At 43.6% G+C, this 23,774-nt stretch overlaps 1 protein-coding gene across 1 annotated transcript in view; it reads left to right on the top strand.

Annotated features, from left to right (window-relative positions):
* The window catches only part of CA8 (carbonic anhydrase 8), a 129,725-nt gene that overhangs the window by 80,621 nt on the left and 25,330 nt on the right, over nt 1-23,774 (top strand). Inside the window, exons 4-6 of the mRNA XM_077492753.1 lie at nt 6,775-6,870; nt 12,210-12,272; nt 16,393-16,441. Of these exons, the coding sequence (XP_077348879.1) occupies nt 6,775-6,870; nt 12,210-12,272; nt 16,393-16,441 (208 nt within the window). The remainder of the gene's footprint in view (nt 1-6,774; nt 6,871-12,209; nt 12,273-16,392; nt 16,442-23,774) is intronic.

The following is a 23,774-nucleotide window of genomic DNA, read 5'->3' as shown; positions in this document are numbered from 1 at the left end:
CTCCCAGGCGCCAGGGTGGGGCCAAGTCATTCAGCTATGGACGCCAAATGCTGGACTCAGGAGCGCGCCCGAAAAGTAAACCCCTCGGGAGAGCGCTTCTCCTAGGTGGTTATCTGATGTGGGGAGGAGCCGCGAGAGCCGCTGGGGGGCCCCAAAAGAGGATGGTCAGGGCCACTCTGTGAAAAACGAGCTGCACGGTGGAGGTAAGTATGATATGTTTGTTATTTAATAAAAAAGCCTGTGACTGGACAGTGAAAAGAGCAGCAGCAGTCTGATAAGCTCCTCTCTATATCACAATGTTTTCTCCTCATGTCAGCATGTCCTTTATGGCCACATAATCACTGCAGCATAACTGACTGGCTTTGTGTATGTATGAATGAATAAAGAACTGCTTTAGTTTGTGCTTTTTATATCTTCCTAAAATTCAGCCCTAATGACTTGGAGTATAGACTTGAGTTTGCAAGACCTTTTTGAACACCAGTGATAATGTGTATTTTCCTCCAGTTTAGGATTATGCTACACCCAGATCAGCATGAATGGCTGAATAGATTTCTACAGTGGCGCCCAAATAAAAGAATATTGTAGATATTATAGACAAAACAAACATCCTATCACTTCAGTGTTCCTGGTTTTGCTTCTAAATTAAGGCGTTTGTAACATAAGGTGAAATTTGTTTTTAATTTATGGCCTTCATAATATTATATTTGGCTGCGATATCATGCAATAAGCCTTGTTTTTTTTCCCTAAACTAAATAGCTAAATGGCTGTGTGTGTTTGATAAGCGTACAATCGTCTGCTCCGAGTGCGATATATAAGAGAACATGTGCTTATTATATTACCTCACTTAGCATCGGATTTATGTTTTTGTGAGCAAGCAAAACATTTATTCATGATCTTTATAAAACAAATGGTGGAAAGAAATTCTGGCATAAGTGACAATGTTTTTTTTTTTTTTTTTTTTTTAACTGGCAGAAGATGAAGGACAACTCTTCATAAAAAAAGCTTTTGCTGCCATTCGTCTGAATGAGATTTTAATCTAACGTTATGTAAGATGACTTAGGAGAGTCTTGACAGTGTAACATGGCATCTGCTCTTTTCAGGGCTGCAGGGTGACATCTTCCAAAGTACAGAGGAGAATACTGGGGAGTATTTGATCTAAAGTAAAACAAATATACTAAAGCATGTTGCTGCTTGAGACATCTATATTGTCAAGGGTATGGGTTATAATATGGAAAAAAAGGATTTGGGTTTTTGCCATACCTGGGCATGGAATTTGCATATGATTACCATCTGCTACCTAAACAGAGAATATATTTGGATCTACTGTATGCAAAAAGCTAAATATTGACCTCAAGAATGATGTAATAGTGCTGAACTTTATAGCTATCTACACTTTTCTTAATTTGATGCTGCTATGCAGTCCTGAGAATCATGAGTTGTTGGATCATATGTGATGTCAACATTAGGTCTGGAATTGACAATGAGGCAGCTGTTAGGCACTGGAGCCTTTTCATTTCAGAGTCATAATCGAACAAAATAACGTTCACTTAAATATTGACTCTGTGTCTTTAAATAAAAGAATTAGTAAGAAGCCCACTTCAATAAAAAAAAACATTTTACTATATGCTTGCTGAATTCACTAGACATGTGCACACTGAAATATTTTGTTTTGGAATTTCGTTTTCGTCCGAAAATTTTTTTTTTTAGTTACTCCCGAAATTCATTTTTATTTATTTTGTTTAGTTAAAAAATGCATTCGTCCGAAAATTTGAAATAATTGAGGTCGAATCTGTCATTGAAGGCTTATGGTGTCTGTCGAATGTTCTAAGAAGATTCGACGGAGCAGCTAAACTGTACGACGCCACAATCGTACATTTCCGGTCAAATGTTTTGCCTACAAGCTATAGTAGAATTCTAATGTTGTATGACACTAGTAATAATTATATTTATTATTATTACTAGTCAACCAACATTAGAATTCTTCTATAGCCTATAGGCGGAGCATTTGACCATAAATGTCCACTCGTGTCGACTGCTTCGTCGAATCTTCATGTTGATTCTTTTCTCTCCATGTCGAATAATCTTGGACTAATAGAGTTAGGTTAGGCACATTTGACCTTTTTTGCTATTGTCTCTATAATGTCAAATCTTTTCCCTCTATGTAGAATAATCTTGGACTTATAGAGCTTAGGTTAGACACATTCGACCACAGGTTCGATGGACACAGATTGTCAGCTTCATGTCAAATCTCCTATCTATATCGAACTGTTGTCGCAACGAAAAGGAAAATAAAGCATTTGTTTATGTCGGATCTTTCGGTTTTCGGATTCTGCACGTTCGTTATCGTTTGTGTGGCAGCACGCAGGTAAAGTCACCTGGTTGTATCCAGGATGGGAAATATGTGTGCCCTAGATTCAGGCTTTATGCAGACTTGTATAATTAGAGGGGAAGAGTTAATGAGCCCAGCTGAAGTAAGTGGGCTCATTAAGACCTCTACAAAAAACCCCAGCATGCTTAGGGAGATGCTCCATCCTGGAACCAGTTTTGTGTTTGTATAGACTGGGGAGTGTGACACCTGTTCTGTGCGGTGAGTTAACGCCTGTGTGGCAAACCTCTACAACAGAGACAGGGACTGGTGCAGCACAAGGCTGCACTCAGTTGGTAGACAGGGAATCTAAGTGTGTAATTAGAGGTCAAGCTGACCAGGATTTATTTTCATGTTTTATTTTTGTTTGGCTGTTATATGTTTCACTGCATGTAGCATAAATAAACTGCATCTTTTGTTTTTTTGCACCTACAACGCTGTCTGCTGTGCCTAATTTTGTGTTGTGAACCCATCCAGGGGGTCACACACACCCGCTGCCGAGCTAACCCCCTCACAGTTGGTGGAGAATTTTGGCAGTTTTTTTATTTATTTTTTAAGGCCAGCATGGAGGAGATACTGAGACAGCTGGCTCTAGCAAATGCAAACCAGCAGCAAGCAAATGCAAATCAGCAGCAAACAAATGCAGGTTTACAAAAGAGCCTTGCAGCTCAACAACAGAGCCTTGCAGCCCAGCAGCAGACAAATGCAACTTTGCAGCAGAGTCTGGAAGCTCAGCAGAAAGCTCACCTGCAGAGTCTGGAAGCTCAGCAACAAGCCCAGCAGCAGTTTGTACTTCGTAACAAAGAGATTTTCTCTGAGCTGCCGGGACAAACATCTGGCGTAGAGCATGACATTATCACCCCGCCAGGAGAAAGGGTAAAACGTAAACCTTATAGAATACCAGAGGCCCGACGGGAGGCAATACGTGGGGAGGTTCAAAGGATGCTGGAATTGGGTGTGATAGAGGAGTCCCAGAGTGACTGGTCCAGTCCCATCATACTAGTGCCCAAACCTGATGGAAGCTGGCGGTTTTGTAACGATTTTCGACAATTGAATAAAGTTACAAAATTTGACACCTACCCCATGCCCCGTATAGATGAGTTGATTGACCTGCTGGGAACAGCCCGATATATGACAACTCTTGATCTCACCAAAGGGTATTGGCAAATTCCCCTGGCCGAGTCGGCCAAGGAGAAAACTGCGTTTGTAACCCCAGATGGGGCATTCCAATATAAGAGAATGCCGTTTGGGTTACAGAATGCACCGGCAACATTCCAGCGGAAAATGGACAAGATTCTGAGGCCCCATCAGAAATATGCTGCAGCTTACCTGGATGATGTGATTATCCATAGCACAGACTGGGTCTCACATTTGCCAAAAGTACAAGCAGTCCTAGACTCTATCCGGGAAGCTGGGTTTAAGGCCAATCCAAAGAAGTGTACCATTGGACAGGAGGAGGCCAAATATCTTGGGTACACTATTGGGAGGGGGGTGATAAAACCCCAAGTCAATAAAGTCGAGGCCATACAGAGTTGGCCACGTCCCAACAGCAAGAAACAGGTACGAGCCTTTCTGGGAATCGCTGGCTATTATCGACGATTCATTCCCCATTTTGCTTCTCAGGCTGTGCCCCTCACCAACCTGACAAAAGGGAAAGAGTCGGTCATGGTTAAATGGTCCCCAGAGGCTGAAGAAGCATTTCAGTCCTTAAAAACAGCCTTATGTAGCCAGCCAGTGTTGTACTCACCAGACTTCTCTAAGGACTTTGTTGTACAAACTGATGCATCAGACGTTGGGTTAGGAGCAGTGTTATCCCAGGGCTGGAACGGGGAAGAGCACCCAGTCATTTACCTCAGCAGGAAGTTGAAGTCCCATGAGGTAAATTACGCCACGATTGAGAAGGAATGTTTAGCAGTGAAGTGGGCTCTAGATTCCCTTCGGTACTATCTGCTAGGTAGGCACTTTGACCTGGTGACTGATCACGCTCCTTTAAAGTGGATGGCTCAGAACAAGGAGACCAATAGAAGGGTAAATAGGTGGTTCCTGGCCCTACAAGAATTTAACTTTACAGTTAAGCATCGCCCTGGTGTTAAAATGGGGAATGTGGATGCTTTGTCTCGGATACATGCATGTCTGACTGCTTGTGTTACAACCCCAAGGTTGAAACAAGAGGGGGGGTATGTGGCAGCACGCAGGTAAAGTCACCTGGTTGTATCCAGGATGGGAAATATGTGTGCCCTAGATTCAGGCTTTATGCAGACTTGTATAATTAGAGGGGAAGAGTTAATGAGCCCAGCTGAAGTAAGTGGGCTCATTAAGACCTCTACAAAAAACCCCAGCATGCTTAGGGAGATGCTCCATCCTGGAACCAGTTTTGTGTTTGTATAGACTGGGGAGTGTGACACCTGTTCTGTGCGGTGAGTTAACGCCTGTGTGGCAAACCTCTACAACAGAGACAGGGACTGGTGCAGCACAAGGCTGCACTCAGTTGGTAGACAGGGAATCTAAGTGTGTAATTAGAGGTCAAGCTGACCAGGATTTATTTTCATGTTTTATTTTTGTTTGGCTGTTATATGTTTCACTGCATGTAGCATAAATAAACTGCATCTTTTGTTTTTTTGCACCTACAACGCTGTCTGCTGTGCCTAATTTTGTGTTGTGAACCCATCCAGGGGGTCACACACACCCGCTGCCGAGCTAACCCCCTCACATTTGTTAAAACGATAACAAAAATACCTAAAAATGCATTCGGACAAAAACGAATGCACATGTCTAGAATTCACACAATATTGCTTAAGTCCTTGAAAATCACTGTGCTCATGTTACAGTGACTATCCACATCCTGTGTCTTCAACGTGCATGCCAAAACCCCCACAAGATGGTAACTTGCCAAAATACCGGTGACTCTACCGCCATGTAGGGTCAGAACACGCTTCTTATGGTCAGCCAAACACTGCTCCAGATGCACCAGTCCAGAGACCCATGTAACCACTCCACTCTCCTCCTATGTCAACTCAAATTAGTGTAGGGAGATCACAAAAACAAAAGTGCTCATTGCGCAATGTTTTTTTTTTAAATTTCCCCATAAGACATACACTATATTGTCAAAAGTATTGGGAACTGCCTTTACATGCGCATTAACTTTAATGGCATCCTAGTCTTAGTCCATAGGGTTCAATATTGAGTTGGCCCACCCTTTGCAGCTATAACAGCCTCAACTCTTCTGGGAAGGCTGTCCACAAGATTTAGGAGTGTGTCTATGGAAATGTTTGACCATTCTTCCAGAAGCGCATTTGTGAGGTCATGAATTGATGTTGGTCGAGAAAGCCTGTCTCTCAGTCCCTGCTCTAATTCATCCCAAAGGTGTTCTATCAGGTTGAGGTCAGGACTGGGGTAGGCCAGTCAAGTTAGTCCACCCCAAACTCGCTCATCCATGTCTTTAGAGACCTTGCTTTGTGTACTGGTCATTTGGTGGAGGGGGGATTATGGTGTGGGGTTGTTTTTCAGGGGTTGGGCTTGGACCCTTAGTTCCAGTGAAGGGAACTCTTAAGGAGTCAGCATACCAAGACATTTTGGACAATTTAATGCTCTCAACTTTGTGAGAACATTTTGGGGTTGACCCCTACTTGTTCCAACATGTCTGGGCACCAGTGCACAAAGCAAGGTCCATACCCACTCCCCTAGAACCTAGCTTTTTACCCTAAAACCTAACCCTAAAGTCTCCTTCCCCACCATTGCGGTAACTTGTTCATTACCACAATGTGTGGAAACGCACATTATGCAGCTTAGTGCATTATGGTGCCATTTCGTTGAATGGCCTCCCAACGCACCTCCACAATGCGCATGCACTGCTCTGCATCACAATCTGTGGTGATGTCCTACTGGTCACGGTGATGCTCTTTGTCAGAAAAAAAGATGCAGGTACATTTCTTAGTGAATTGGCAGCCTATTAAAAGAAATACATGGCTCTAACTCAAAGCATGTTTTTGTGTGACATGATGCAACACACTGGAGTGGACTGGTGTGAAGCCAGCCTAAAACTTAACCCCATTATTCTTGACCTGTGTGCAGACACCTCTAGGATCCTGCACTGTATATGGCTGGATGATTTTTTTTTTTTTTTCAAGTGACAGTGGCAGCAAGGGTAAGTATTAATTTTCTTCTTTACAGGGAACGCTTTTATTGGGATGTTTGGGATTTTCTGGGTTGGTTTGGATGTTTGGGTTGGTGTCATTTTAAAGTTGCTTTAAAGAAAGAAAAAAAATAAAGTTGCCTATCTTTTTCTCTTCTCCTGTGTGGATATTGTTTACTCTACACAGACAGACAGGTAAAACTTGGTGTAAAATTATGAATTGCTGAGCATTTAATTCCTCTCCTTTTAACTAGTTGTTTTTGTTTTATATCTTTAGCTTCACCTTATTCATTGGAACTCCACCTTATTTAGGAATATCGAGGAAGCCCTGGGGCAAGTACATGGAATTGCTATTATATCCCTATTTGTACAAGTGAGCAGTTTATTACATTATTATTTATTACACAATTATGGAAATTATAATAGAATATATACCACAGAGTTCATGTATGTGTGCCAGGTTACTACAAATGTATTTCATGTTTTGAAATGCCCTAAAATTTATTGCCTTAGCCAGAAGAGCAAATGACTGCTATTGACTTGTATGCCTAAAAGCAAATTGTTCAGCAGCATGGAAGTATAAAATGTATAAACAGAAAAAAAAAGGAGACAAATGTGCCACTACCTTAGTGTCACATTTATTAAGACATATTGATGAAATTAAAAACATTAAATATGCACTCATGTTTAAAAAGCATATCACTAAGTCTTTAGCAGGTGACAACCTTCTAGGTGGTCAATGGTGAGCAAGCCCATCTGTGTGGATGTAATGGAAAGTGCTTGGAACCAGGAAGTTGACCAGGAGAACACCAGGAAGAGCCAGCAGGAGCAGAAGACTTTGAACAACAGAAAAGTGTATCAGGCCCACAAAATGGCTGCGAAGATGTCATGTGTGATGATGGTGGGCGTGGTGCATATTTATTGTATTTCATTTTACCAATATGTCTTAATAAATGCTACAATCAGGTAGTGGTGCTTTCCTGTCCTTCTTTTTCCTGTTTATATATGGGTCGCTGGTGGGAGCCTCCCCAGATCCTGCTTGGAAGAGAGATTGCTGACACTATGTGAATTTCATGCCACTGTGTTTTTTATGGACTTTTTTCAGGGACTATAGGGACTCCTTTCATTTGTTTATCATTCCTTGCCCCCCCCCCCCCCTTTTTATTTTTGCACCTGGGAATGTTTAATGTGTTAATGCCCATTACAAATCTCTTTCTAGTTACTGGAAGTATAAAATGCATAGGCCTCACTAATTTTCTTCTCATAATGGATTTTGTCTATTTTTGGTGGAGTGCAATAAGGATCTGTCCCTCTGTATTTCCTGTCATGTGGCAATCTAGTGAGATTATTGCCTTCTCACCCCAGAGCAGCAGTGATAGGTTGAGAGGTTGGTCTTGCAGATGAGAATCGTGTTATTGTCCTGCTTATTCATATAGTTCTAAATAAACCCCCAGAGGACAAAGGGAAGACTAAGGTTGGGTTCACACATATGTGAATAAGTGTGAACCCACACTTCCCTGCGGTTTCCCCGCATCCAGTTTGCATAGCAGGAGATTGTGACCAGCTCTCTATGGAGCAGGTTCACACATCTCCACAGCGGCTCTGGTATGAATTGCACAGGAGTCCTGTGCATCTTTTGGTCTGTTTCAGGTCCAAATTCAGCCCAGAATCGAGCTGAAATCTGACCTAAATCGGTGAATGGAGACACACCGGACCCCTGCTGTAAGCTGCTGCGTGTTCCAGTATGAACCCAACCTTAAAGAAAAATCAAACCCTGTCCCTACAACCTCAAAATTGCTAAATTGGCTGGTTAATGCTGTGTTCATTTCTTTAATTTTGTGTGCAACTGTAGGTGCAAGAAAATAAAAACAACCAAAGTGATGTAAAATAATTTACAAGGTTGCAAAATCGGCCAGACAGCACTTGAAGAACTTGTGGGGAGTATATTCTGGCTGTTTCTACACACCTCCGTGTGTGGTATTTATCAGATTTTCATCAGCAGGCTTACTTCTAAGGTGAAGTAAGAGAAAAAGTAAACATATAACCAACTTTTCAAGTCTGCATTGATAAATGTCACATTAGCAGCGAAAAAGCAAAATAAAACCAAACCAAAAAAACAAAACACAACCTGTTAACCCTATTTAAAAAAAGATGTGCTAAAAATATCTACCTGACTTCACTATAATGCCCCATACACATGGTCGGATATTTGGACCACAAAATACATCTGATTTTTTTATGACGGATTTTGGCCAAAACTTGTCTTGCATACACACGGTTGTCAGAAAATCCGATCGTTCGGAATGAAGTGACGTACAAAGTGCATGACAGGACTTTGTAGAGGCCAGTAGCCAATGGCTTTTGTCTCCAAATTTTTTCTGAGCATACATGGCACTTTGTGCGTCGGAATTCTCTACACACGATCAGAAAAAGTCTGATCGGATTTTGTTGTCAGAAAATTTTAGATCCAGCTCTCAAACTTTTTCCGTTGGAAATTCCGACAGAAAAAGTCAGAGCCCACCCACGATCGCATTTTCTGACAACATAATTCGATCAGACTTTTTCTGTCTGAATTTCCGACCCTGTGTATGGGGCATAAGAGTATGTAGATTAGCATTTCTCAAAATGTTTTCATTCAAGGTACCCTTTAAAATGATATATAATCTCAAGGCACCCTTTAAAATTATTGACAGTCTTGAGGCACCACATTCTAAAATGTATAAAAAAAACTATTCTAATAGTTTTACTTAATGCAGCAACATCCACACTTAGGACACCCAAAGCTAGAGCTGATTTATTCTTTCAAAGAAAATACATTTTTGCACACTTGTTCTGACTAGTATTCCAGTGTTTATCTTCTCCCTCAATTTCTCTCCATCACTCGGCTAATGTGACCCCAGTGCTGAGAGAGAGAGAGAGGCAGAGGAGGGTCAAACAAAGTTGCTGTGGAGAAAACAGACATGGTCCTTATCAACTGATGATGTCATTGGTTGTTAGGATGCCAGTGTCTAGAAAGTTGTAATAGTGCATAATGAAAACCTCTGGCTTTGTGTGATTAAAATGCAGACTTGGTCCACCTGCTGGCTTGTATTAAATTTTTGATCAATTTTTAGGCATTTTGCCAAGGCACCCCTAAAGAAATCTCTAGGCACCCCAGGGTGCTTGAAAAAGGCTGATCTAGCTCACAAAGTACATGCTATAAGTAAATTAGCGAATATTTTTCATGTTACTTATATGCAGTATAGGTAATCATTGATTACCTTTTAGAGATAATAGTACTTCTCCTGACCATCTTTCTTTTTTTTTTTTTCCAAAGTATGGTGGCAGCATTTTGTTCAGACATTATCCAGGGTCAACCTCTACTTCCTGGACAAGATGCTGACCCATCGATAACACAGTCATGTAATTTCTGGTGCCTGTGCAGGAATCTTTAGGTTCTTGACTGTGTAATGTATATACAGTACTGTACATATAAAACACAGGTCAGTCCTTCGCCAGTGCTTCTTACCGTGTGAACTGCCAGATCTGTGTTATGTTTGTTATATTGTACCAACAAAACAACTAGCATACTTTCAGTGTTATTAAATATATATTTTTTTGTAAAAGTGCATACACATTTTTATGTAATTTGTTAAAATGTATGTAACCCCAACATTTCATATTAAAGATTATTATACTATATTAGACACTATATTACCAAAAGTATTGTGACACCGGCCTGTACACGCACATGAACTTTAAGGGCACCCCAGTCAGTATTGAGTTGGCCCACCTTTTGCAGCCATAACAGCTTCAACTCTTCTGGGAAGGCTGTCCACAAGGTTTAGGAGTGTGTCTATGGGAATGTTTGATCATTCTTCCAGAAGCGCATTTGTGAGGTCAGGCACTAATGTGGACGAGAAGGCCTGGCTCACAGTCTCTGCTCTAACCTCAACTCAGGTTGAGGTCAGGACTCTATGCAGGCCAGTCAAGTTTCGCCACCCCAAACTCTCTCATCCATATCTTTATGGACCTTGTTTGTGCACTGGTGCACAGTCATGTTGGAACAGGAAGGGATCTTCCCCAAACTGTTCCCATAAAGTTGGCAGCATGAAATTGTCCAAAATGTCTTGGTATGCTGACACCTTAAGAGTCCCCTTCACTGGAACTAAAGGGCCAAGCCCAACCACTGAAAAACTACCCCACACCATAACCCTCCCTCCACCTAATGATTTGGAACAGTGCACAAAGCAAGGTCCATAAGGACATGGATAAGCGTGTTTGGGGTGAAGGAAGTTAACTGGCCTGCACAGAGTCTTGACCGCAACTCGATAGAACACCTTTGGGATGAATTTAAGTGGAGATTGCAAGCCAGGCCTTCTCGTCCAACATCAGTGCTTGACCTCACAAATGCGCTTCTGGAAGAATGGTCAAACAATCCCACAGACACACTCCTACACCTTGTGGACAGCCTTTCCAGAAGAGTTAAAGCTGCTGTAGCTGCAAAGGGTGGGTCAACTCAATATTGAACCCTAAGGACTTGTGGCGCAAACACACGATTGAAATTTCCGACAACAAAACCGTGGATTTTATTCCAAAGGATGTTGGCTCAAACTTGTCTTGCATACACACAGCGACACAAATGTTGTCGCAAATTCCGAATGTGAGAACGCGGTGACGTACCAGTCGTACAACGAGCCGGGAAGAAGGAAGTTCATTAGCCAGTTCTGGCTGTGCTGGGAGCACAGCTCTTCCATCCTCCAGACTTATCAATCTTGTGCAGACACGCCCCTTGTAATGCTCTTCACGGGGAAAGATCAGTGTCCTGCTGTTTCTCTGCCTCCACAGTCTACAAACCCGACCTCTCTGAGCCCCTTATGCAGCTGAGAACAGATGTTATGTGATCACTTATGAAAAAAGAAAAAAAAAAAAAGGATTTTTTAATATATACACAAATGTTTTGCCTTGAATTCCTATTTTAACCTGAATGGGATGTTTTAAAAGATAGAGGTTCACATATACTTTGAGATCACTGTCTTAATATTTAAATTGTATTTATTAAATATTAATCTGTTTGGGGACCTTGATCATTTATATCCAGTCCATTTTTTTTTTTTTTACTGTATCAATAAGCAAGTGAGCTGGAAGTTCAGATTTTTTTCATGTTTGGTATATATTTTCACTACTCAATCTTTTTTAGCACACAGGAATATCATAATTTATATTATTATCATAAAGAAAACATCATTTCTATTATAGTAGCTACTTTTTGCAGCAGACTGAAAGAAAACACTTGCAAATTCAACGAAAAATTCAGTTTGAAAAATAAATAAATAAACAAAGTGATGTGTGTCTTCAAAAATATGCTGTGTAGAATTCTACCAAAAGTTGTTGTATAATCTAAAAGACTAGATTTGATTCACCCTCTGAATCACATGCATTAAGAAAACTACTGTTCTCTTGCAAATTTAACCTCTGTGATATTAGCATTTCTTTTATTTGAATTTAATTACTGATTTCTGTGGAGACAGTGCGGAATAATTAAAATCGTGATTTGCCAAAAATAATAAAATGCTCAGGTTCAATTTCTATTACTTTATTGTCAGAATAAAATGTTTATTAAATGCATGCACTAATATGCAATTGCTTACACTTTTAAGATTGTGTTCAGTACATGCTTTGTTGCAGCTGTTTTTATTATCATTACCTTTGTATTGTTTGTCTATGTTTTAGATAGGAAAAGAACACATAGGCCTAAAAGCCATAACAGACGTTCTTGAGGATATCCAGTATAAAGTAAGTCTTTGTCTAGAAAGTGTCTAGTGTAAATAAACAATACAGAGCCTCGGCCTAATAAAACACATGCTAAAAATACACTATTGTTTTCCAGAACAGAAACAAAAAATGACCTTTCTATAGAATGGCTGTTATAGAGATCACTTATAGCTGTATAGTAACAGTTATGTTCATTAGGACTAGTCATTTTAGTACATGAAAATGGTTAAAGTAATTGAAAATGGATAAAGATTGTAAAGTAGTAAAGGTGTTTGTACACCACATGTGTTTGTAGGTAGCTAATATAATACCCCCCAAAAAATGTCAGTGTGATATATAGAGCTTGCAGGCCAAGACAGTATGTCCTGAGCAACAGGTATGTGATCTGCATAAAATGAATTGAAAACAAAAACAAACAGGAGTGTGAGATCCATTTAAAAGGCTGTATATATTTATTGGTAAAAACAATTGCAAACTCACATTCCAGCATCTTGTATCCAGCATTGATCAGTACAGAACAAAAGTGCACTTGGCTTAAAGCGGGAGTAAACCCTGTTTCAAAAACACTTACATTCCCGGCATGCCGGAAATGCTAACTTTCACATTGGTTGTGCTCTCAACCAAACTTTCAAACCATCCAATGGCTGGTGTCATAACTGATCACATGTGCAGCATTATGGCAGTTGAAGAATCATTAGAGGCCAAGATGGCAGCTTCCTTGACTGAAAATGATAGAAGGGTTTACTTCCACTTTAAGCTGTGATGACAGTGAAAGTTTCACATTCTCACGTACCTTGCAGATGAGCCCGATATTGCAGAGGAAGACCTCTGTTATGTATCTGACTCACGGCCCTTGATAGAGTAAACAGTCGGCTCAGAGGTACATAGTGGTATGAGTGGTATTGCTTCAAGGGTCTTGATGCCACAGGTATGAATCCCAGCAAGATGAGAGATTCAGACAGTGAGCCAGCTGGAAACTGGGTCAGCTGGCATCTGGACACCACACACCTAGATGCAGGGATTGGTAGACAGTGGATCGGCATTGAGGGATATGGAGAACAGGCAGGTATAGGCAGGCTTGGTCCTACACAGACAGAGGATGCTATAGCAGATGACCAAGCTAGAGGCAGGTCGGTAACAGGCCATATCAGTAACAGGCAGGCAGCGTGGTAGTTAAAGGAGCAGGCAGAATCAAGGTCAAAGACAAGCCGGGGTCAGATGCAGGCAGAAGGCAGGAAGGATCACAGGCAAGCTAGGTAAAACACAGAAACAGATCACAGTAGCAGGTTACAGGTAGCAGGGTTCATGAGGAAGCTGCAGATCAGACAGCACTGGGCCTGTTTGCAAACTCTATTTAAGTAGCCCGTTTGGCACCAAAAACTGCGCTCCAGCTCATGCCCGCGCGCCAACGCTTGCAAATGTGCACTAGCCAGGCCAGCAGCTGGATTCCTTCTAAGGTGCATTTCCTGACAGAAAGTGAGACCCCATTGCTGACCGGCAAGAACCTGGTCAGACCACTAGCTGTACTTTACTGGCTGGACCGTGCATAAGGTGAAGGGATGGCAACACGTTTTGAGGGTGTTCCTCTTTGCCAAACCTGCCCCGAACAATAACTGTAGGACTTATATGCTATAGGTGGCTCCTAATATTCTCAAAGAACTCATACCCTAAAAATAATAATGTATGTAAAAATATCTTAATTACCACATACGAATTTATATTATGGATTTCCATACTATCCATACTATAATTTAATATGTGGTATTTGTCCAAGTGGGTACTATCATAGAAGAGCTATCATTGTAGAACAGGTTAGATACATAGTTTAAAGAACAAGATAAAATGTATTCTTTTTCATAAGTAGAGAAAGATCAATCAACATATCAAAACATATCAATTACATATCAAAAGAAGATGATCATCACAAGATTGTCTAACCTGTAGGCAACCCCTAGCACGGGTGCCACAGGCGGCACATGAAGCCTCTTTTGCCAGCATGCGACTCCCTCCCCATCAGCAGAGCAGTGCAGCGAAGTGTTTGTGAGACACAGCTTCTGCCACACTAATGCATTTCAATCTCAGAATTCCCCACGCCGCACATGCACTGAGGGCGAGGCACTGTGCCTCCCTGTGGCCAATTATGGCTCTCCTCGCTGCCGGCGCTGTGATTGGCCAAGCATGCCTGGTCACAGTGCATGCTTGGCCAATCATGAGCCAGAAATGCACTGCGATTGCGCAGTGCATTGTGGGCCGTGAGCCCCACACGAATTTGGCACGTATGGCCCATAACGTTCGGTATTCACCGAACGTGCGAACAGCCGGTGTTCGAGTCGAACATGCATTCGACTCAAACACCAAGCTCATCCCTAATTAGCAGTGATCAGCCTGGATCTATGGGAGTAGCCAGCAGAAACCTATATACAGTCCACCACTTTGGATTTCTATTACTGATGGACATTTGCTTTACCCCTTCCATCATTTTGTACTGATAGCACAATTACTTGTGTGCTTTGTGTTGTTGTGATAACCTGCAATGACAGTCCTAGGAGTCTATGGTCTTTTTTGGGAGATTTGCAGAATTTACCCATGAAAACTCCTCTTTATGCTGTCTTCAACGGCTTGGCTTTTGGGGCATATGTGTGTAGAATTAGCCAAATATTAGCGCCCTGTAAGTGAAAGTGAACAAAAATGTCTACCCCTTTAAGGTGAATTGATTCACCTAGAAGTTTCATAGTTTCATAGTTAGTAAGGTTGAATAAAGACACCAGTCCATCCAGTTCAACCTGAGTGAGTGTCTACAATTGTCCCTACCCCTGTACATTGCACACTCACATCGGTCTCTACCCTCAAGGAGCCCACTATCCTAGGTCCCAATTCCTATACTAGGGCCAATTTTGGACAGAAGCCAATTAACCTACCTGCATGTCTTTGGATTGTGGGAAGAAACCGGAGCACCCGGAGGAAACCCACGCAGGCACAGGGAGAACAATAATTACGATAAAAACGTCCAAACAATGTCATATAAACCCAACACTGAATAGTGAATCAAATAACAATTGCAAAAATAGCAATCATAGAGTCCTGGTGTGATAATAATCCCAACACCATAAACAAGTTGCTCTTATAATGGCGACTCCTACTTCTTCCACCACGAGTGCTCAATGGGAAGGTGACAACTCACCAAAGATGTTTGACCCCTTTTTACAGGATGGTCAAAATGTGCATTTGGAATATCAGATTGATTCCACTGCCAGGACCACTCCGCTTCAATGACCCCTCCGGATAAAGCTAGGATGTATAAAAGTGACTCCACAGGAGACAATGGTCTTTAACAGGAAAAATGGACAAAGGACCACATATATATAAAAAAATATAAAATGTATTATACACAGAGTAAAATCATTTGAGAAAGCAAAATCAGGGGTGGGGCTCAAGTGAATGTGTAAAAATGTCTCACATTCTAGTTGCTCTATAGAGGTTCTCCTCTTATCCATGTGCTACTGTTTTATACATTCACTTGAGCACCACCCCTGATTTCACTTTCTCAAATGATTTTACTATGTGTATAATAAAATTTATATTTTTTCTATATATGGTTGCCTATATGGACCGTTGTCCGTTTTGCCTGTTAAAATCCCATATTTTGGAGGCTTTTTTATATACCTGGATGATGACATTCTCACAGCTCCCCACCATATACTTTTCTATGATTGTTTGTTAGGTTGAACCACCAACTTTGTACAAGTTCTAATAATTATGTTGAGCAAAAACCACATTTTTGGAAAAAAGTATTAGCGTACATAATATAGTTGTTCAAGTCATGATTCCTATTGCATAAACAGCCACACACAGAAATAAACAGATTGGAATGCAAACCTTCAAAAACTTGCTGCTTGAGAACATACAGGGTATGTGTTAGTATAAAATACAAGACATGAAACTAAAACTAGTTTCATATCTCTTGTCCTTGCTATTAATCTAGTAATATGGCCTTGTAAACTTGCCAGCCAAAATGATGAATACTAGAGATGCTATAATTAGTAACATTGTGAAAAAATATCCTTCGATCCAAGGTCTGTAGATTGTTACCCGATTGACTGTTTTGAATCCCTTGTTCAAGTTTTCATCTTCTTTATTACAGGGAAAATCAAAGACAATTCCGTGTTTTAATCCCAACTCATTATTACCTGGTGAGTCAGGTTTATTAGCCTGTAACTCGTTATGTATTGAGCTGAACTGTGGTTATATTCAATATGTAATTGTTTAGTTGCATTTTTTGTTTTCTGATCAATATGTTTACAGTTTATTTGTGCTTTGTTTTGGTGTTAGAGATGGAGGTAGAAAACCTCTCCAGAAGTGATGTATGTGTGAAGAGGCTGATCCCTGTAAATTAATATTGTTATATGTTATTGAATAGTTACCATTTTTTACAGGCACAAAGTAAATAATATCAGAATCCCCTTCACGGGAGTAAAATTATTTGACAACGTGTTGCAATACCATATTCCACCAGCAGGTAGTACCTGTAATTGTAGATGTTTCGCCTGATAGAAAACCAGAGATGAGCTACCCCTAATCAATAATAATATACCAACCCAGCACACTAGTTACCTAGACTAATATTCCAGTGGCCAGCATGTATGTGAACCTCCTACTATGTTGATGAGCCTTATGCCCTTTAGTGTAATGCAAGTCCTTATAGAGAATGTACACCTAAATAAAAAACATTATAATAAGTAGCTAAAAGACACAGAATGAAGACATGGATAGGGATATTTAATGAAAGCAGACCCACTTTAGGGCAAGAACTGAGGATTAAGGGTTAATTAGCAAATTTTGATTAAAACAAGTGGAAAATAATATATATATATATATATATATATATATATATATATATATATATATATATATATATATATATATATATATTTATTTATGGTGTAGAGCCCTCTGACCGATACGGATAAGGATGACAAACAAGGATAACATAAACTCGCTTACTTGAAATGGACCTGAAAGTGTGCCCTGGTCTAACGTACGGTATACCAAAATAAGGGGGCAAAAACACTCAGGTAGGGGATGCATTTTATTGAATCAAGACTGTTACTGGGTGAGTTTGACGAAGGCCTGGGCCATCTCAACTTGCGGATTGGGCATGTAACGGGCAAAACAGGAGGACTTCCATCTACCCAACTTTTTGATAACATGGACCGGGACCCCTTGGCGGGAGGCCGTCGAAGCTGCCCCGATACGAAATGAATGTCCAGAGTAGTGGGCAGGATTGAGGTGAAGGATGCCCAGGAGTATCCTGACATGTTCCATGAACTGGGCTGCGTTGAGAGGTTTCGTGTGAAAGGGCAGAAGCGGGCCAGTCCCTGGTTGATCGGCCAAAAGGGTCAACAAGCGGGTGAGAACAGTGACCGGGCAGGTAGGTCTTATAGAAGTGTATGTCCGTGCCTGAGCCAAGCTGCTGTGTCTTGGAAACCGCTAAGTGTAGGATGAAGTGGTCCTCGAACCTGACTAGATGGTGCTTGCACAGCATGCGTGCCGAGGGGCTACTGCAGGTAAACTCGCCTGGTCGTAAGAAGCCGTAGAAGGCCAGATGTATGGCTGCTTGCAGGACGACACTAACGTGGAGACCGAAAGGTGAAGAGGCCAGAATATCTGACATGTCCCTGAACACTTCACCTGTGATAGGCAGCCGTTTGGTGCTGGACACCGGCCGACGCTTCTGAATTCCGCGCATGAGAGCCCGGACGGCGTGGTAAGTGAACAAGGAGGGCTTAGTAGGGTCCTGGAGGGACGTGAAATGTTGTACCCTGGCCAAGTACAACCGGATCGTATTAAAGGACAATGCCAACTCCGAATGGCAGTAAGAGATGAAGGCAAGGACTTGTTTGACCCGGGAGGACTCTGTGCTGTGAGACGACGCGAAGCGGCTAAAGGCCCTCCAGGCCGATTGATAGGCCTTGCGGGTATTGTTTGAGAGGGAGAGATCAATGAGTTGAGTTGCTGCTGAGAGGTGTGGGGCTAATCCAAGGTCAGTTGAGACCAGTCCGGGATAGCTGCTGATGTTGGTCCGGCTCCGGGCACCTGGTCAAAAAACGAAACAAAGTTAAAGCGGGAGAGGGCATCCGCCGCCTGATTAAATTTACCGGGGACAAAGGAACAATGAAGGTTGAACTGAAACAACAATGAGAGCTGGGTCAGTCGCCGCAGGAAGGACATAATCTGTAGGGACCTGGACCTGCCTTTATTAATGATCTCCGCAGTGGCCAGGTTATCTGTAGAAAAAAACACCGTCTGGCCCGACCAGCTGCGGCCCCACGTGTGTGCAGCGGCTACAATGGGATATAACTCGAACAGGGAGGACGTCTCAGTGAAGCCAGGAATAGCCAGTATCTGGGGAGGCCAGGGGGCTGCGAGCCAGAGGTTGCCAAAGATCGCCGCAAAGCCCGTGGAGGCCGCCGCGTCAGTCACCACCCGAGGTGAAAGGGAGGACACGGAGGGGACGAACAGGGACACTCCATTCCAGGAAGATAGGAATTCCTCCCACATGGCAAGGTCTGCTATAGCTGCGGAATCCAGGCTGAGTACTTGCTCCGGGTCCTGAGAGTGGGACAGTAAGGCTAACAGGCGTGACACGAACGAGCGCCCCTGAGGGATGATGCGCATGGCGAAATTAAGCATGCCAAGAAGGGATTGAAGCTGTCTCTTGGTACAAGTCCTGGCACGGGTGAAGTCCCTCAGGACCGTCCTGATGCGGGTCAGTTTATCCGGGGGAAGGCTGGCCTGCATAGTGTTAGTGTCTAGGCTGACCCCGAGAAAGGTGATGGCCTGCGATGGACCCTCCACCTTATGCTCGGCAATGGGGACGTTAAGATTATTGAAGACTGCCCTCAATTTACCCAGATCTCGTGGAGGAGAGCCGGGGGGCTCTATCAGCAGGAAGTCATCCAGATAATGAATGACTTCCTGACACTGGGCTACGTGCAGCAAGATCCATGCGAGAGCCTGCGCAAAAGTGTCGAAGAGCAAGGGACTACTCTTGGATCCGAACGTGAGTTTAGTGGCAAAGTAGTACAGCTGCCTCCACTTGATGCCATGCCAGCACCAGAGGGATGGATGGATGGGAAGAAGCTTGAAGGCGTTTGAGATGTCGGCCTTGGAAAGCCAGGTACCTGTGCCTGTTTTAAGAATGGCCTGGATGGCCATGTCTACAGATGCATACTTAAGGGAGAACTCCTCAGAGGGGATAAGGGAATTGAGGCTGGGGACCGTAGAGGAATGAGGCGCTGACAAATCATAAACCAATCTGAGTTTATTAGAGAACTTGCCCTTGACAAGCCCAATAGGGCTGACTCGCCAGGTGTTAAATGGGGGCTGTACGAAAGGGCCGATGATAAAGTCCTGGTCTAGCTCAGATTGCAGCAGTAGGTCAATGGCTTGTTCATCCGTGGCTGCTGACCGTAGGTTCTGGCATTCGTGCGTGAGGTGAGGGAGAGAGACAAGTCCAGTATGAAAACCTTGCGTGAAGCCCTGGACGAGGTAGGCGGATAGTGAGGGGGTAGGATGACTGGTGAGGTAGACACTAAGCCATGAAATGTTGAGCCGGCTTAGTCAGGACCTCTTGAGCTGCTTGAGCTCGCACATAAGCCGGGGGTGAGCTCTATGACACTGGGTGCACACATGGAGCAGCCTACACTGACTAAAATTGCACGACCCACTGTTGTAATTGTTGCAGATTGGTGCACCGCCCATGGTTTTGACTGGGCGCCCAAGCTTATCGGTCTGTGGCAGGCGTGCCGGTGCCTGTAGGCCCTGAGCGGCACCCGAGGTAGATGGACCGTCTAAGGGCGGGGCTGCCACTGAGCTAGCGCACCAAGCCGCAGTATGAGTTGCTGACTGGCAGATCGCACACAGAGGGGACCGTAGCCCCGCGAAGTGGCGGCAGAACAGCTCGGTATCCATGGTGCTCCAGTCCGTAGGCGTCTGGAACTGGGAGAGCCTGGCGGCTGCTTTAGCGGAGAAGGAGCGGTGGTAATCATAGAATGAAAAACCGCCGTACTTGTAACCCAGGTCAACTACCACATGGAGGTACCGATCCAGCTCCTCCCTCCTGCCAGGGGAGGCTGAGCAAATGATGTCCCTCATCATGCCGAAAGCCAAGGTAAACTCGGTGATTGAGAGTTTCCTGTCCAGTCTGGAATCCTTGGCTTTGAGGACCACTGACACGTCCCCCCAAGTATAAGCCTTGTTCTCTGCCAGCTCATGAATAGAGATGAGAAGAGAAGCCAAATTGACGTCTTTGCCCTCTAAGATGTCCTTCCTGATGTTAGCTGACACCAGATGGGACGGGTACACTATTGGTGCACATCCGGAGATACCTGCGGGAGGATTAACAACTGGCTCGGATGCTGGTACTGGCAGAGGAACAGCGGGGTGGGTCTCGAGGAGGGCCACTCGACTCTGCAGTTCTGACATTGAGGTTGTGAGGGACGACACCAGGGTGTGAAGCTGTGAGATTGAGGAGGCGATGGAGCCCAGGGAGGCCTGCTGGGCACAAGCCTCAACCGCCGCAGGGGGAGGAAACAGGAGCCCGAAAAGCTCGGCCTTTCTGGCTGTTGCTGGAAAGGGCACGCCTCTGCGTCTTAGCTCGGCTGTGAGCCTGGGAATGGTCCACGCTCTGAAGGCCCTTTGGCTGCCATTCTCTGAGACAACAGATGGAGATAATGGAGCCGTGAGGTCCTCGCTGCCAGCCTGGGACATGGTGGCAGAATGCGGGTCTGGCGAGGCTACTAGCCCTCTGATCCGGGTTTTCTCCTAATATGGACCTATAGGGGTGACATGGATTACAAACTGGTTGGAGACTCCTAAAGAAAAATACATTTTTTTTTTTTTTTTTTTTTTTTTTTTTTTTAAAGAAGGATGCTTGTGCTGAAGAGCGTTTCCTACCAGATGATTATGCTTACCTAAGGAGGCACCGTCCGACCAGGTGCAGGCTGAACCTACTGAAACTCGACTGACCTGAGGAGATGAAGGTGAAGTTTGTTTGAGACTCCCACCTGACGAACGGCTAGCTAACAGTGGAGGTGAGATTTAGACATGAGATGAAACGACACAATGAAAGAAACAAATGAAATCTTCTCTTCTCTTCCCTTTTTTCTTTTCCCCCTTTCTCTCCCCTTTTTATTATACTTTTTTTATTTATTTTTTTTCCCTTTTTTTTTTTTTTTTTTTGGTCAACTCAATAGCGAATGAGGCTGACGAGCAAGGGCCCCCCGATAAAATCCAACATTGAAGAATCAACTGGACTAGAAGCGGGAAGCGATGAGTGACCGTGAAATGAGTGAATCTGCCATGACTGAGATCCGAATCGCCATGCCACAAACTTGCGACCGAGCACGAAACGGATTCTGGAGCATGTACTGAAATGAGGCCATTCCTGGGGCACGCCGGGACGAATTTGGTCCACGAATGTGACTATTCGTACCGGAACGTGATAGGTGAAATGAAATGAAACCCATGACAAAGACTGGAATCAGAAGACAAGCCCATGAACCTAACAGATGAATCCCGTCTTTGGAGCATGTACTGAAATGAGGCGTAGCAGCTGGGCACACCGGGACGAATCGGTGCATAAATAAATGCAACAGGATTCGAATCGGAGCGTAATAAGTGACAGAAATGATATCCCATGACAGAGACAAGATTCAACGACTGGACTGATGGTAACAACAAAGAATCCGACTCTGGAGCATGTACTGAAATGAGGCGTAGCAGCTGGGCACACCAGAACGAATCGGTGCATGAAAATGCGACAGGATTTGAACTGGAGTGTAATAAGTGACAGAAATGATATCCCATGACAGAGACAGGATTCAACGACTGGACTGTAGGTTACAAAGAATCCGTCTCTGGAGCATGTACCGAAATGAGGCGTAGCAGCTGGGCACACCAGGACGAATCGGTGCATAGAAGAATGCGACAGGATTCGAATTGGAGCGTAATAAGCGACAGAAATGGTATGCCATGACAAAGACAAGAATCAGGGACCGTGCGTGAACCTGCGAGTGACTCAGTCTCTGGAGCATGTACAGAAATGAGGCCGAACCCTGGGGCACTTCAAAGCGAATCGGTGCACCAGAGGTGCGACAAGATTCGCGCCGGAGCGCGGCTATTGACAGAAATGATTTGAAACGGTAGAAATGAGTGGGACTGAAATGACTTGAAATGAGATGAAATGAGATACATAACACAACTGCATGAATGATGAGACATGTTCGAACTGGAGCAGACCAACCGATACGTGCGGACTGCTTGCTTTGTCATAACAAGCAGTCGGCTGTGAGTCGAACGATTCGACCGATACTAATAGAATGCTCGGGGAGTCGAACGGTTTCGAATGTCGTACCTGCGAACGAATCGCCTGACGTGGCGTGATCGACCGAAGGTGATAACGACTACATCGAAAGTAGAAACAGTGACATGAGTACGAGAGCCACAGTAAAACATTCGAGCGGTTCGTGAGTTCAGGGAATGTTTGATGGGACATTGTAATACATGAACTGAAAAAAGGGGGTGCCGAAGCCCTACCTGCGACAGCCGGCCCGACGTGTAACGACAAATTCGATGGGTAAGACGACACTCCGACGGCGAAACCCACGGACGCTGATGAACGGGAAGATGGTCAAGACGGAGACGAACAACGCGGGAACTCACGAACGGGCTCACTGCGTCTGGTCTAGGATAGTCGGCCCTTGATATCTGACGTATCAGGTATCGCGCACCGGAACCGACGAGGAAGATGGGCGAACGGCGGGTTATATACACGACCGGGCTCCTCCCATAATTTCAGGCCACCATACTGGCCTTTCTATATATATATATATATATATATATATATATATATATATATATATATATAATTTATTTTTTATTTTTTTAGAAAGTCTTATTTAAAAATGTTTTCTTTTATTTGTTGCTATTGTTTGGGATCCATCCTGACTGGCAACTGGCTCAGCCTCTCTTGCATGTCTCTGAGAGCCTGAGCCAGCTGCTCCCACCCGCTGGAGGGGAAAAGCTGAGAGCGGTGACTGACAATTACTGCTCTCTGTTTAGAGTGTATTGAGAAGTGAGTGATCAGCAGTCATGTAATCACTCGGTTCTCAGGATTAGAGCCAGGGGGGTTAGCTGCAACATCACACACATGCTGCAGCCATTCAGATATATGTTTTTTTTTCATGCAGCCCACAATTTTCCTTTAACCACTTCCCACCCGGTCTATGACAGGATGATAGCAGGGAAGTAGTTCAGTTATCCTGACTGGGCGTCATATGACGTCCAGCGGGAGAAGCCACAATAATGCGACTGTGAAGGTTTGCCCATGGAGGCGCGCAGCACAGTGATCAGTGGTGTGTCAGTCTGACGCACCGAGTCTCCGATCTAGGTAAAGAGGCTCTGTCAGATATCCAATCACAGCTGATCACAGTGTAAACAGGAAAGGACATGTATTGGCTTTTC

The sequence above is a fragment of the Lithobates pipiens genome, unplaced genomic scaffold (genome assembly GCF_037356315.1).
Source record: "Lithobates pipiens isolate NorthernLeopardFrog02 unplaced genomic scaffold, aLitPip1_a1.2 Scaffold_19, whole genome shotgun sequence".
NCBI classification, from domain to species: Eukaryota; Metazoa; Chordata; class Amphibia; order Anura; family Ranidae; genus Lithobates; species Lithobates pipiens.
This window is presented reverse-complemented; position numbering and strand designations above follow the sequence as displayed.